The 15894-nt window shown below is 40.1% G+C and overlaps 1 protein-coding gene across 3 annotated transcripts in view; it reads right to left on the bottom strand.

Moving 5' to 3' along the window:
• Positions 1-15894, bottom strand: part of marchf7 (membrane-associated ring finger (C3HC4) 7) — an 81975-nt gene that overhangs the window by 26710 nt on the left and 39371 nt on the right. For 2 of the 3 annotated variants that reach the window (XM_041201845.1, XM_041201843.1), the window contains exon 11: positions 8896-9709. In XM_041201845.1, coding sequence (XP_041057779.1) covers positions 9639-9709 — 71 coding nt within the window. In that variant the 3' untranslated portion in view covers positions 8896-9638. Of the gene's footprint in view, positions 1-8895; positions 9710-15894 lie in introns of those variants that run through there. The other variant, XR_005944638.1, reaches the window with a different exon arrangement.

Below are 15894 nucleotides of genomic sequence, written 5' to 3'. Positions count from 1 at the left end.
ATCTCTTTAGCCAGTGAAGAATCCTTGAGACATGCAAAGCTCTATACTGTTGAATGAACTTCCAGATCCTGACCCACACCACAGCACTAGATTTGATGAGGGTTACATTGCGTCAGGGAGTACGTGATGGAAATCAGAATCTAACTGTTGAGGAGTGTACTTTGAGATTAGTTGACTTCCAACACCTGTCATCACCCGTGCCCTGTGCCCCAGCCCCAAGACCATCACCAAAGTTGAGAATTCAAGGATGAAATGATCTCAAAATATCCTCTTGAAGGGGGTGGACTGCACTCTTCCCCTGTCAATGCTATGCCTTTACATTAACTATGTCATGATTCAGGCAAGTTCGCATGTCTCCATTCTTACATCTCTCACAGGGCCAGCAGAGGAGTTGGAGCCTATGGCTGCAGGAGGGTCGTCATCTGCAAAGAAGCACCAGAGCTGGCAACATCACATCATTCAAGTTCACCCTCCACCAGTACAGATAAGCTCACCTCAGTGGGTCTTCACTATTGAATGGGTGGCACAAGGTGAAACACACTGCATAAGGAGATGGAGGCAGAGACAGTTGTGAACAGTTCCCCTTGACCTCCTCCTGAGGTCCCTCACAAATATTGATTTTAGTCAATTTGATTCACTCCACGTGATAAAGAAATTGCTGAGCACACTAGATACAACAAAAGCACTGATAACATCCTGGTTGTGTTGCTGAAATTGTGCGCTTCAGAACTAGCCGCTTTTCTAGCTCAGCTCTAGTACAGCTACAACACCTGCATCCGCCCAAAGTGGGAAGTTGCCCAGGTATATCCTGCCCACAAAGCAGGACAAATCCAATTCAGCCAATTACTGCCACTCATCAGGTCACACTCAAACAACAGCAAAGGTGTTGTCAATAGTGCTATCAAGTGGTACTTAACTCATCAATAAATAACCTGCTCACCGACGCTCAGTTGGATTCTGCCAGGGCCATGCAGACCCAGGCCTGATTACAGCCTTGGTCCAAACATGGACAAAGGGTCTCAATTCCAGAGGTGAGGTGAAAGTGACTGCCCTTGACATCAAAGCAACATTTGACCAAGTGGGACATCAAGGAGCCTAGTAAACCTGAAGCAAATGGGAATCAGGGGAAAGTTCTCCACTGGTTGGTATCCTACCTAATACAAAAGATGATTGTGGTTGTTGGAGGCCAATTATTGCACTACCTCAGGGTCTTAGGCCCAACCATTTTCAGACACCTCAATGACTTTTCCCTTTGTCATAAGGTCAGAACTGGGCATGTTCGCTGATGGTTGATGAGTCACTTCCATTCACAATTCCACAGATAACAACGCTATCCATGCTCGCATGCAGCAAGAGCTGGACAACATTCAGGCTTTGGTCAATAAACAGGAAATAACATTTATGCCAGGTAATGATAATCTCCAATGAGAGTGTCTTAGCAACTCCCTTAACATTCAACATTCTGGAGGGGGGCGGGGGGTCTATTGACTGATCAGAAACTTAACTGGACCAACCACAAATGCTGTGGCTACAAGAGAAGGTCAGAGCCTGGGTATTCTGCAGCAAGTCCAACTCGCCTCCTGACTCTCCAAAGCCTCTTCATCTACAAAGGTAGAAGTCTGCACTGTGCTGGAATACTCTCCACTTGTCTGGATGACTACAGCGCCAAAAACACTCAGGAAGCTTGAGACCATGCAAGGCAAAGCAGCCTATTAGATTGGGATCCCACCTACTACCTTAAACATTCATTCTCTCAATCACCAGCACATCGTGGCTGCAATGAGTATCATCTGAAAGAAGCACTGCAGAAACTTGTCAACACTTCAACAGCACCTTCTAAACCTGCAATCTCTAGCGCCTTGGAGAACGAACGCAGTAGGCACATGGGAATGCCATCTGTTGTAAGATTCCCTTCAAAGTTACACACCTACCTGACTTGGAAATATATCACTGTGCCTTTGTTGCTGGATCAAAATCCTTGAATTCCCTATTTAACAGGGCTGGGGGCTGAACCTATACCACACAGATGCAGCATTTCAAGACAATAACTCACGACTGCCTTTTCAAGGACAATTCAGGTTGGATAATAAATGCTGGCTTTTGGTCCATTTGAATTTGGTTAGTCTGCTAGTTTGGAAAAAGCTACTCTCTCATTGGTGCTTGAAATCTAAAATTGAGTCACAGATTAAAGGGCCTCATATAGCTTATGGACAATTGCTTTAAGACATATGGCAATATGGGAGAACCAAATTCTATTCCACCAGGTTGTAATCCAGTATTTGTCAGATATCAGCAGGAGAAATCTCAATTTATAATATAGCTCAGGTTCAGATGATTAAAATATAGAAAATCTGAAACTTATATTTTTGCCCATCGAGGTCAGGGGTGTTAGAAAGTATTCAGGCTCCTAGCACTATTTCAGACATTTAGTGTCATTATTATAGAAATCTGCAGTTCAGAAGGTCATTCTATTCAGCTCATCTGTTCCACAATCCACTTACTCCTATTCCCCATATCTTTCAAAAGTTTCCTTTTGAATATATTTATCCACTTCCCTTTTAAAAGCTACCAATGGTTTCTGCTTCCACCACTGTTTCTGGTGGGGAACTCTATGTCTTAATACATGCTAAACAAAAAGAGGCCAATTAATTTCACTATCTTATTCAAGTAATTGGCGGGGGGGGGAAAGAGAGAAAGAGAAAGAGAAAACAGGGAACTACAGGCCAATTAGCCTTATATCAGTCATTAGGAAAATGCTGGAATCTCTTAAGGAAGTCTTAATGTACTTAGAAATCACAGTATGATTAAATAAGTCAACATGTTTTTACAAAAGTGAACGTGTTTGACAAATGTATTAGATTTTTCAGAATGTAACTAGGAGGGTAGATAAAGGAAGCCAGATGATGTAATATACTTGCATTTCCAAAAGACATTGAAAGAGGTGCCACACAAAAGGCTAATACACAATGGCACATGGAGCTGGTGGTACTATATTAGCATGGATTTCCTACGAAAAAGAATTGGTTAAGGGTCAGGAAGCAAAGAGTAGAGTTAAACAGGGCAATATTAAATTGGCAGGCTGAAACTGGGGCCTCAGCTATTTGTAGCCTATATTAAAGATTTAGGTGAAGAGACCAAGAATAATATAAGCTAGGTGGAAATGCAAGCTGTGAGGAGGACACAAAGAGGCAGCAAAGACAGGTTAAATGAATGGGCAACAAGGCAACAGATGGAGCATAACGTAGGGAAGTATGAGCTACTCAGTTCAGTACTGAGAATAGAAAAGCAGAATTTTTTTTAATAAGAAGTGAAATGTCTAAATGTTGATGTTCAGAGACTTGGATGTACTTATACAGGAACACAAGAATGCTGAGCAAGAATGCACAGTACACAACTAGGAAGGCAAAAAGCATTTGGCCTTTATTGCAAAAGGATTAGAGTGAGTGCGCAAAGTAGTCTTGCTACAATAGTACAGTGCTTTGGTGAGAGCACACAGTACTATGTACAGTTTTCATCTCCACTTTTAAGGAAGGATATTTGCATTGGAGGCAATACAACAAAGGCCATATGTAGGAATAGACTATATGGTCTCAAGTCTGCTCAGTCATTCAATACAATCATGGCTGATCCTCATCCTCACCCTGAACTGCACTTTCCTGCCCGCTCAATTCCTCGATTCCCTGGGACATCAAAAATCTCTCTCAGCCTCAATGATGGGCATCCACAACCCTCTGGGATAGAGAATTCCAAAGATTCACAACCCTTCCACTAGAATGGTTCCTGGAATGAGGTCATCCTAGGATCAGAGGCTGAGTAAACTGGTCCAATACCCTTGAGTTTAGAAAAATGAGACATGATCACATTGAGAGGGTTTGACAGGGTATACATTGAGAGGTTGTTTCTTCAGGCTGTGAAATCTAGAACAGAGGGACATCAGACTGCCAGGATGATGAGTCAATCATTTAGGACTGAGATGAGAAATTGCGTCACTCAAAAGATTCTAAATCTTTAGCATTCTCTACCACAGAGTGTTGTGGATGCTCTATTATTGAGTATGTTTAGGGCGGAGATAGATTTTTGGCGTCTCTGGGAATCAAGGGAGCAGGCACTAAGTGGAGCTGAGGCAGAGCACCATTACTGCATTAAATGGAACACTGCCCTTCTTGATATACGTATAAATCAGGTCTTTCGTATGGGGAGCACAAAATCAAATTTACAAACAAAACAAAAATAGGGTGTGCAAATAATTAAGAGGGCTTTAGAGATACTTCACGTGGAGTTAAAAATATAAAATACTGCAAATGCAGTAAATATTACAAAAACAAATTCTAGAAATAATCAGCAGATTAATGTTGCAGATAAGATTCTGCCAGAAATAATCGGTAATCTTTTCCCTTTGCAAATATGATTAGCCTCATGCATATTTTCAGTATTTTATTTCAGGATGACAGATAGGTTAGCAGGCTGAATGGATAACATTGGATAAAATTTATCTATCCAAAGTGAATAATTATCTAGCGATACATTTTAATTGTTAGAATAAGGAGAGCTAATATACAATATATGGGAAACAGTTCTGGTACACATCTTTAAAAAAATGTGAAGACAAGTTGATAAAGCTGTAAATTAACACGAGTGGGATGATTGTTATGCCTCTTCACTGGTTGTAAAGTGCTTGGAGACATCCAGTGGTTGTATATCAACGCAAGCCTGATTTTTCTTTTTCTTCCGTCTATTAACAAATCTATTAGACCTGGAAGTTTATCAACATATGGTGACAAGTTCCTTGTAATGATATGTGCCCTATTTCATCAAGGATCCTCCTGCAGCACTTCATGCATCTTTTGAAAATCCATGTATACAAAACATTCACTATATTTCCTTTATTAAACACTTTCTTACTTCTTCACAGAAGTATTGAATGCATGAAGATCTTTGATTCAGAAGCAGTACAGTAAGGAAAATTTGTGATTACTTTAAAAGGTTTGTCGATTCTGTAACTGTTTTAAGAATGTTTGAAAAGGACTTTTAAGACTTTGCATCCATTGGAAAGGGATCAATTGCGATTTTCTTGAATAAGAAATACTGGTCCATGTGACCGTCCCTAAAATGAGGTGGCCATAATTGGACAGAATAAAGGCTCAGCATAACTCCCCAGTTTTTGCACTCAATACATTTATGAAATCCAAGAACACATGAGCTTTGCTAACCATTCTCCCACTATGTCCAGTCGCTTTCAAAAATTGATGCACTGTGGGCCATCAGCAGTATTGTATACACAACCCCAATCTGTAGCCTCATGGCCTAGCATATCCCCCACTCTACCATTACCATCAAGCTGGGGATCAATCCTGGTTCAATGAAGAGTGCAGGAGAGCATACGAAGAGTAGCACTAGGCATACCTAAAAATGAGGTATCAACCTGGTGAAGCTACAACAGAGGACTACTTGCCTGGCAAACAGAAGCAGCCCACTTGATAAGCACCCCATCCACCACCCTCAACATTCACTCCCTCCTCCACCGACGCACAATGGCAGCAGTGTGTACATTCAAAAGGAGCACTGCAGCAACTGACCAAGGCTCCTTTGACAGCACTTTCCACCTCTATCACCTGGAAGGACAAGGACAGCAGATACCTGGGAACACCACCACTTGCAAATTCCCCTCCAAGTCACACATCATGCTGACTTGGAATAAGGCTCTAGGGTTGTGAACAGTCTGGTTCAGTTTGAGATGTTGCCTGGGGAGGGGATACAATTGGCAAAAAGGATATGGAGTTTGTGGTGGGGGAGAAAAGGCAATGACTTCAGTTTTGCCAATGTTTATCTGGAGGAAAGCGGACTTTATCCAATACAGAATGTCAGACAAGCAAACTCCTAGTACAGGATGGTCAAAGCAGACAGTAGAGTTGGTGTTGTCATTATACAATGTGGAAGCTGCCCAATGCTGTGGAATATGTTGCCATTCGACTAGGTATTGGAGGACAGAAATAGGAAAAGTATGTGATTGACTGTGCCAAAAGCTGCAGAGATGTCAAGTAAGGGAAAACGTACTATGGCCACAGGCACTGAGTTTTACCTGATCCTTTGGTTCTGGCTCACATGTTTCCCAACATTACATTGACCACACTAAAAAAAAGTACTTCATTGGGTGTAAAGCAATTTGACATGCCCTGAGATCATAAAAGCTGTTATTAATCCAAGTTCTTTGATAATTTGAATTCAGTTATAAAGTGTCATTGTGGGATCTGGATTGTTAGTCCAGTAACATTTTCATTACTCTGGCATGCTAGGAACAGGGAAGGTGGATCAGAAGTCAATGGGGCAAAGGAACACGAATTAAAGGAGACCATTCATATGAGAGATAAGAATCTAAGCCCATCTTTACTCTCCAAGATGATCTTGGCATAGTGGACGTTTCGACAAGAGTGACTGAGATCCACTGGTACTTAGTGTTATCCAACAGATTTGGTGATGGATGGCTAAGCAAGGAGATAGCAAAAAAAGGGATGACTATGAATATGATCAAGTTAGATGAAGAGAGGGGTTAAATGAAGAACAATTAAAATCAGATGGAGAAGACAAGGGGATGAGGTGGAGATTGGCTTCTCAGCCTTGATTTCACTGAGTCCATGGGCGGAGGAAGGATACCTTGGGGTACAGAAGGATGCTGAGGTGCTGAAAAGGAGCTGAATGTGATAATGGAGTATAAGGAGAGAGACCAAGGTATGAATTTGGTCATAAGGGCCATACCATCACTATGTCAACTTGAGCAGTAGTGGGAAGTATAGCCAAGTGGAGGCGGCTTTGGTAAGGGGCAAGGAGTTGACACTTGAGAGCCTAATTTCATCCAAAGCCAGGATGACAATGCAATCATTCACACTAAGATCATAGATGGCATGAACCTTCCTGAGGAAAATGTAGATCCAGGCAGCAAATGCTCCACTGACATACAGTCTTAATGAATTGTGGTAATGGATTGGATAGAATTTAGTAAGGTTATATCCTAATATACATGCCAGGCAGGGAAGTTGGTGAGACGTGACAGATGCCTTAATGGACTTATCCAAGGGAGATTTAAGCTTGGTATGGCAGGTGGATAGGAAGATAGAATGGTAGCGATAGTTTGAGCTAAGGGTCAAAAGTGGGAAAAATGAAAATGGCACAATCACAAGAGGTATTGTATATACCCATGTAAAAGTTGAATTTTTTAGGCAAAAGTTAAGGGTTGAGTAATATTTGAAGGGTTTACAAGCGTGCTTAATTTGGGCCCTCACAGCATCCTGTAAATGGATTGGATATTGAAATGTGTCTGCTGATTGGCCAGCTGCCTGTTGCCATGACATGGATGGCAAGGTTCAGTCTGCCACAGTCAGAGACAGACTGCACTGTTTAGCTCTGTGCCCCAGCATACCAGAGCAAAATTGGTAATTGTCCGGTCATGATTGTGCTTCCTTGGGGAGCACTATGATTTGGGCTGTCTACGATGGCAATGTTAGCGGAATCTCATTTCAAGCAGCTCAGTAAACAAGCAGGTTGAAACCAGGGCTTTCCTAGACAACAACTCTCACCTGCTGCCTTTTTTTGATAAGTGTGTAAAGAAGTCTCCAGGGTAGAAGGGAGGGGAAGAGAACGGGACCGCCAATGGGCTTTGATGTCTGAAAAACTAAGGTTGTCTTTTACATGAGATATGAAAAATTACAAAATTTGAAGCCAAAAATCAAGGGTTGGCTTTCATGAGATCAGCTTTTACAGAGGTAGATACAGTAGCTGAGGCAAAGGGCATAGGTGTTGGATAAGCACGATGGAGAAAGGAATGAAAGGTGTATGGATAAATTATTTAAAGAAAAGGTGAAAGGAGATTTATGTGCAGCATAAACAACGACCTAGTACAAATGGGCTACTCAGCCCAGCTGGTTCGTAGACTAAGTGTAATCTGTACAAGACAAAAAGATTAATAAGGTGTTCAAAATCATACAGGATTGATGGAGGCCACTTGGCTTACCAAGCTTGCTGTGGCCCTGCTGCTTGTAGAACCTTGATAGCACACAATAGCTGTTCTATTTGCTTATTAGACTAAGCTGCAAATATAATTAATTTGTTCAGGTGGATAGAGGTATTTGGAAGAAGTATCATACAGCCAAGTTTCACACTTGGGATCTATTTCCAAATGCCAGTTTCAGTTTTTAGCCCTAAAAAGGAAAGCCAGAGTCTGATTTTTAAGACTTTACATAAAAAAAAAATCATCCCATGAAAAATGATTTATTTCATGCCAAACTGTGAATTCAGCTAAGACAGGAAGGCAAACACTTAGCAGGTTAGGCAACAGCTGTGGAGAGAGGAAGACTGGGCTAATATTTCAGAGTAATGATCTGGCGTCAGAAGCCACCTTGCTCTCTGCACCAATGCTGCCAGACCTGTTGAGAGTTTCCAGCATTTGCTGTTTGTATTTCAGATTTCTAAAATTTTGAGTGATTTGTTTCAAGTAAATCAGCAGACTATGGTCACCAGTTATAACTAGTACAAAACAAAAATGTAACAGATGCATTTGTACTCACGTTATATTACTTTAGACAACATGTACCAAAGGAACAGTTTGATGAACCTAGATATACATTTTTTAAGGGAGGTCAGAGTAACAAATGATTCACACTTTCCCTGGATGAACCAAGATGGGTTGAATGATTCGCTTCATCCATAATTACCTTGCAATCTATGAATAGAAATTCTTTCACACCAAAAAACTTTTACTTCATAAATTTAAATATTGTGCACTCTTTGAAACAAAGTGCATTGTGTTGAAGATACTAGGAGTAACAATTACAAGGGAATTTGGCTTATAAACATGACATTTTCTCAAAAACAGTTGTAAAAAGCCAAAAATGTAACAAGAACTTTTTTTTAAAACTTAATACCTTTAATAATTTTCTGAACAAAGAAAACTGCTACTTTAATCACCATATCTATTTTTTGATAAGGCAGACAATTTTACCTGGATCTTATTTGAACACCATTTGCCAATGGGGCACCCAGTCCCAACAAGAAATTCTGAGCAATCAATTTATCTTAAAATTGCATCAAGATCCTTATTGACAGTTATGAATCTATGTACTCATGAAAGGAAACATACTTGGACAAAAATATCCATTTAAATATATAGAAGTTTCTAATGATGTCAGAAACCTGTGGTTCTTGCATCTCCTGCAAATTCTGGAGTTGAAAGAGTCCCATGGCCTATATTTCATCCAAGCAAGTCAAATCTGTATTGTGCTGCAAAACTTCAGATGCCCACATTCAGTCCAAGACCAAAAATATTAAAAAGTGAAAAGCTGATTATATGAATATACAATGTGACGCCTTACTGCTTAGTTTCTAATGCTAACTTAAAATAAAAAGCTTTGCTTAATTGTTATTTTATCAAATTATAAAGCATGTTATCATTTATCATGTAGTCACAAAATTGAGAAACTGCACCTAATGTTTCAGTATTATTCTTTGATGATGCTCCACTAGCAATTTCTAGCAAAAGCAAATTGAAATTTGAATACAATGGTTAGCCATTTGAATAAAGCCTACAGGGGCTTTCCTCACTGTTGCATTGATTCCATTTGTGCTATACAAGCCCCATCGTGAGTCCGTTAAGCAGAATCTCCCAATGTTCTACTGCTGCCAAAGCTATCCTGTTCATCTTCGGAATCTTCATCTGTAGCTGTGAAGATTTAAAATAAAAATTAATTTTCAAAAAAGTACACATGCAAAAGGTTTGAAAATGTCTAAGGTTAGCAAGTTGTTTTAGTTGGTTATACCAAATTTGAAGAGATTTACTTATCTCCATTGCCTACAGAAAGATATTGACTAGGCTCGTCACAGTTGTTGCAATGCTGTGGCAGTGACAAGGTTATCTACTTGGCAAATATTTTTATCCATCAATGTTCCTAAAGCCAAGGCCAAGAATCTCATTGCAGCACAGGGATTGATGAAAACAGATGTCAAATATTCCCAAATTGTTGAAGCAGGCTGACTATCCCACTGCATTTGTCTACAAAGTGGATGGTTTATGAAATTAGTTCCCTGCAAAATCAAACATGAACCTCAGTAATAAAGATACAAAAGGTGGAGAAAATATTTTTGTACTGGGAATAGGCACCAGGTAGGTGGCATGTTTGAAATTTGTACCAAGGACAGAAGTCCAAGTTGTACTCCAAAACTGAGTCTCAAGTCTGCCTCATTTCCATAAAGCCAGTGAGCTGTGGGAGTCAACTGGGCGACTGCACAGGTTTACTGGTCAGGTCGCTCATAATAGGCCAGCTTAGATGCCAAGCTGATCTACAGTCAAGTCCCGAGTTGGGAAGGAGGGATGGTGCAGTCATAAGCTGGCAATGGCTTGCAGTGATGGTGAGAGGTTAGGAAGAGCTACTCCTCCTGGTGCCACAGTGAAGCAAATTTAAAAACTAAGAAATTTACCTGTTCCTTGGTGGCTTCAATCAGTCCCTTTAGAATCACTGGTTAGGATGCAGAGATCAGGAAAAACTGAAAATGGAACATGTTCTGCACAAATCTGGCAAGTTTGGCACTAGGACCCCAGTTAACATGTTCATGTGCTAGCCTGCTACTTGGGGGCACTACCCACCCCATTCATATTTTAATACAACTATTACACAGAATTATAGAATGCTACAACACAAAAGGAGGCCATTCAGCTCATCATGCTTTGAAAAGAGCTATGAAATTATGCTTTTCTATTCTGTTCCTCAATGAATAAAGAGGATTCTGTATTCCAGAATATCCATCTCAACGTCTACCATCTTCAAAGACCTGTGCAACTTCACCTCCAGGTTTCTGTTCCTAAAATCCCCTTCAAACTGTACCATTTAGTTTATGTCGTCTTTCCTCACTCTTGCTACCAAAATCAGTCAATTCACACTTCCCTGTGTTAAATTTCATCTGGCAAGTCTCTGCTCATTTCATCAGTCAATATTTTCCTTAAGTCTGTTATTACTTAGTCCTCATGGTTTACTATTTCCCCACCACCCTACCCAGAATCTCAGATCATCTTCAAACTTCAAAGCTATTCCCTGCATTCTCAAATCCAGGTCATTAATGTACACCAAAAATAGCAGTGGTCCCAACAAGCACCCCAGGGCATTACTGCACACTTTCCTCCAGAATGGAAAACTACAATTTAATTCCAAATACATTAGAAACTTGTATTCCCCACCAGCAATACTTCGAAGTTGTGCAAAAGAGGGCACCAAGCCCTGTCAATCCTGCAAAGTCCCAGACACAACCATCACCATCCCTGGGTATGCTGCCCAAGCTCCTGGGTATGCTCCCCAAGCTCCTGGGTAATTCAATGGGAGCCGAGGCTAAACGTATTCCTTTGGTTTGCAGAGAATGGGTTCCTGAATGTAACTCTTTCGAGTACAAACCCGTTTCCATCTGTTTCAGATGAAGTTACATTATTTCATAGTTTGCCATTGTGAGATTTGAACTCTTGATACTCTTTTGAGTAAACCTGTTTCCATCTGTTTCAGATGAAGTTACATTGTTTCATAGTTTGCCATTGTGAGATTTGAACTCTTGATCTTGGGGTTACAAACCCTGTACCATAACCACTTGGCTATTTAGGCCAAGCCCTTCCTGAATGTAAGCTGCTTTTAAATAAGCCTCGTTATGAGCTCAACTGATTATCTTAAATTGGTTGTTAATGTAGCTAACAATGCAGAGTGCATACGCAGGGATGGTGGGGCTTGGCCTAAATAGCCAAGTGGTTATGGTACTGGGTTTGTAACCCCAAGATCAAGAGTTCAAATCTCACAATGGCGAACTATGGAACAATGTGACTTCATCTGAAACAGATGGAAACAGGTTTGTACTCGAAAGAGTATCAAGAGTTCAAATCTCACAATGGCAAACTATGAAACAATGTAACTTCATCTGAAACAGATGGAAACAGGTTTACTCAAAAAGAGTACCAAGAGTTCAAATCTCACAATGGCAAACTATGGAACAATGTGACTTCATCTGAAACAGATGGAAACAGGTTTGTACTCGAAAGAGTTACCCAGGGATGGTGATGCCTGGGACATAGTCATACTTACCAAATCATACCTTGCAGTGTCAGGCTGTTGCTCGACTAGTCATTGGGACAGCTCTCAATTTTGGCACAAGCTCCCAGGCTTTAGTAAGGAAGGCTTTGCAGGGTTGATGGGGCTTGGTGTGCCGTTGTCGTTTTTGGTGACTAGGTCAATGCCAGGCGGTCCCTCTAGTTTCATTCCTTTTAAACTTTGTAAGGGTTTTGATACAACTGAGTGGCTTGCTAGGCAATTTCAGTGGGTGTTTAAGAGTCACATTGCTATGGGTATGGGGTCACATGACCAGCTAAGGATGGCACATTTCTTTCCCTAAGCCAGATGGGTTTATAAGACAAACCGACAATGGTTTCATGGTCACTATTACCGAGACTAGCTTTTAATTCCAGATTTATTAATTGAATTCAAATTCCACCATGATGGGATTTGAACACACATCCCCACAACATTAGTTGGGGCCTCTGGATTGCTAGTCCAGTGACATTACCAATACACCACAATCTCCCTTTCAAATTCCTGAAGCCAGTTACAGTCTGCAGTAAACCCAACTCCTAATTTTGCGCCTGCAAAATTTGATACTACTGCTTGAGGGAACAAAACTGTTTACATCACTCCAGTCCAAAAAAAAATGCTCGCTTGCTTTACGTCCTTTAACTAAAATCCCAATCCATGCTGCTAATCTTCTTTAATACCACGTGCCTTAATTTTATGAAGGACTCTTAGGTGGCACTTTTTGATAACCTATTCACAACATTTCCTTTATTGATACACTCCATTAATTTCTCAAAAAGAGCTCTGACAAACTGCTTTTTAAAAATCCATGATTAGCTTAAATTTTTCTATGATATAAATTTAATCTCTTTAGAGGCTCTAGCTGCTTGTAACTATTAGGCTAACTGGTTGATAATTACCAGGTTTATAACTTGATCCTTTTTAAGTAGAGACATTGCATTGGCAGCCCTTCAGTCCTCTGACAACGATAATTGAAGGGTCTGAAAGATTAAAAGCCCCCACTACTTCCTCAGTCAGCATTCCAGGACATAGGCAATCTATTACTTGATTTTTCTTTTCAGCACAACTTCTTAATCCACAGCTTTTCTATCTAGTTGAACAATCTCCTCCTCTTTTGACTCCTTCAAATGCCATTACCACACATTTTTGCGTAAACCCAAAAGATAATTCTAACAGGACTAGACAGGGTGGATGCAGGAAAGATGTTCCCGATGGTGGGGGAGTCCAGTACCAAGGGTCACAGTCTGAGGATACGGGGTAGACCATTTAGGACTGAGATGAGGATAAATTTCTTCACCCAGAGAATGGTGAACCTGTGGAATTCGCTACCACAGAAAGTAGTTGAGGCCAAAACATTGTATGTTTTCAAGAAGGAGTTATATATAGCTCGAGGGGCGAAAGGGATCAAAGGATATGGGGAGAAAGTGGGAGCAGGCTATTGAGTTGGATGATCAGCCATGTTCATAAATGATCGGTGGAGCAGGCTCGAAGGGCTGAATGGCCTACTCCTGCTCCTATTTTCTATGTTTCTATAGATTTAACATATTAAATATGCCTTTTTTTCCCCCACAAGATTATTTATTTTCTCTAAATGGCCATGCCATTTCTTGAACTGAGTTATTAATATTATTTAGAATTCTATTATTTGCCATTCTTCATACTGTCTCAGCATAATAGCTTTTGTTTCTTAATATTTTCTGTACTTGATTGTTTTGTCTTGATAAAATACCCCCAAATCCCATTTTATTTATTATACTCAGCCAGGGAAACGCCAAGAAATATAGGGCCTCACCCTAGTACAGAGAACATTCCAAATTTTCAATCATTCATGGTTTTAGATATTAAAAATTCTAAGCAAAATACATGAAAGCCGAGATTTGAAACCTTCAGGTGAGATTCGAACAGATGGAAATCTGCTCTGTTTAAACAATCTGATAGCATAGTGATTAACTGGACAGGTTAACATATATCTTGTACCAAAAAGTCAACATTTCATTTCAGGAATATACTATCAAAATGACTCGTCAGTCAAGTAAAGTATTGGCCCAACTGAGGTCAGAGACAAATGAACAGTACTTGCCGTTCATTATGCTTTAAACTACCCATGGACTTTTGCATGGCAACTTAGTAATCAGAAATCAATTTTTATATAGTAACCTCCACAGGCAGTCTGGGATTTGTGTAAGTAGAGTAAGAAACGGTGTCTCACTGAGGAATGAGGCTCCACACTTAATTTTCAGGTTGCTTGGTAAAAAGACTTATTCTGCCATAATTACTTACACTTGAATGGACAAGGCCCAAATTTTTCTGCCGAGTTTATTGGGTAGCTTCACACCTTTTGGATGTTTTAATACAGAGTCTGCAGGCTAGGTACTAATGCAATAAAGCTTGTGGAAGAGCAGGGCAAGTCAGACATCAACGTTGGATGCTGTTGTGGGATTTGTTCCCTACCAACTGCTGAACCTTACTGTTTCTCCTGCTGCAAACTTTGGGCTTTTATATCTTTAAGCCAATTCTACAAATTACAGTTAATTGGTTTTGAAGTCAATTCTACTTTCTTTGATCTCTCTTAAAATTTTCTCCTCTCAAAGCAAAGTTAACATTTTGCAGATAACAGCAGCATCCAGCACCTAGCTGAAATTACTATTCTTGATATGTAAGTTTAGACAATAGTTGCCAATGGCTGTGAGATCATGGGAGGCAATGGAGTCAAAACAGATGTCATTTTATGTTCACATTGCACACTATCCAACACGGACCTCAAGTGTGGAAATTCTTGTCGATAATTTTCCCTGCCTGGCCATTGTTGCCAGAACTAGCTGCTTTTGCCCAATGCTGCCAATGGAAATTCACACAGAAAATTCTAACAAATTTCCCTCAGAGCCATTAATTTAGAAAATTCAGTGGTACCACTCAACTCTGAATCCGAAAACTGAAAGATCAAGCTGCACTCCAAGACCAGAGCACAGAATCTAGACTGGCACTCCATTATAGCAGTCCCTAGTATGAGATGTTAAACTCAGGCCCCATCTGCCCTTCCAGGGCACTAATTGAAGAGGGAAATCCTCCTGATGCCCAGGTCACCATTTATCCCTCAAACCTCATCAATTTAAATGGTGTTTTACCTTATTGCTGGTTCTGGGGCCTCAGGGACCATGATGAATCTTGGCTATGAAGCTTTGGAACATTCTGAAGTCATGAAAGGCACCATATAAATGCAAGTTCTTCTTTTGTGGTTTACATTTGTTTCATGCTATTAATCCATGAAAATTCAAATATATTCATCACCCATTCCAGTTCTGAAAAGTGGGATTTGTACAGGCCCCAGGACAAAAACCTTAACGACAGTGCCAAGATGACTTAGAGAAGTATAACAGACAGGCAAATTTTAGTTGTGACAGCTAAAAAAATTGTTTACAGGAATTGCTAAAAGTTTCTTTTAAAAAAGAATCAAATGTCGACAAGTAAACCTGAGATAATGCTTGGGGGATTTAGGAGATATATTTTATTCAACATAACGTGCAAAATATTACCATGGCCACTACCCTTCCTACTAATCAAATAAGTTAAGTAACATTTTTATGCAAGCATTATGAGAAGTTAGTTGTCATTTTTCAGCAAAGATACATTCTAGTGAGAAAGACAGAGTAGGAAAACGATGCACCATTTGTGGCTAAGGAAACTAAAGATAGCATCAAACTCAAAGAAAAAGCATACACTTGTGCAAGGAATAATGGTAGATCAGAAGATGGTACAGAATTTAAAACCAAAGAATGACTAAAAAAAACAA

This window comes from Carcharodon carcharias, chromosome 12, assembly GCF_017639515.1.
Source record: "Carcharodon carcharias isolate sCarCar2 chromosome 12, sCarCar2.pri, whole genome shotgun sequence".
Classification (NCBI taxonomy): Eukaryota; Metazoa; Chordata; class Chondrichthyes; order Lamniformes; family Lamnidae; genus Carcharodon; species Carcharodon carcharias.
This window is presented reverse-complemented; position numbering and strand designations above follow the sequence as displayed.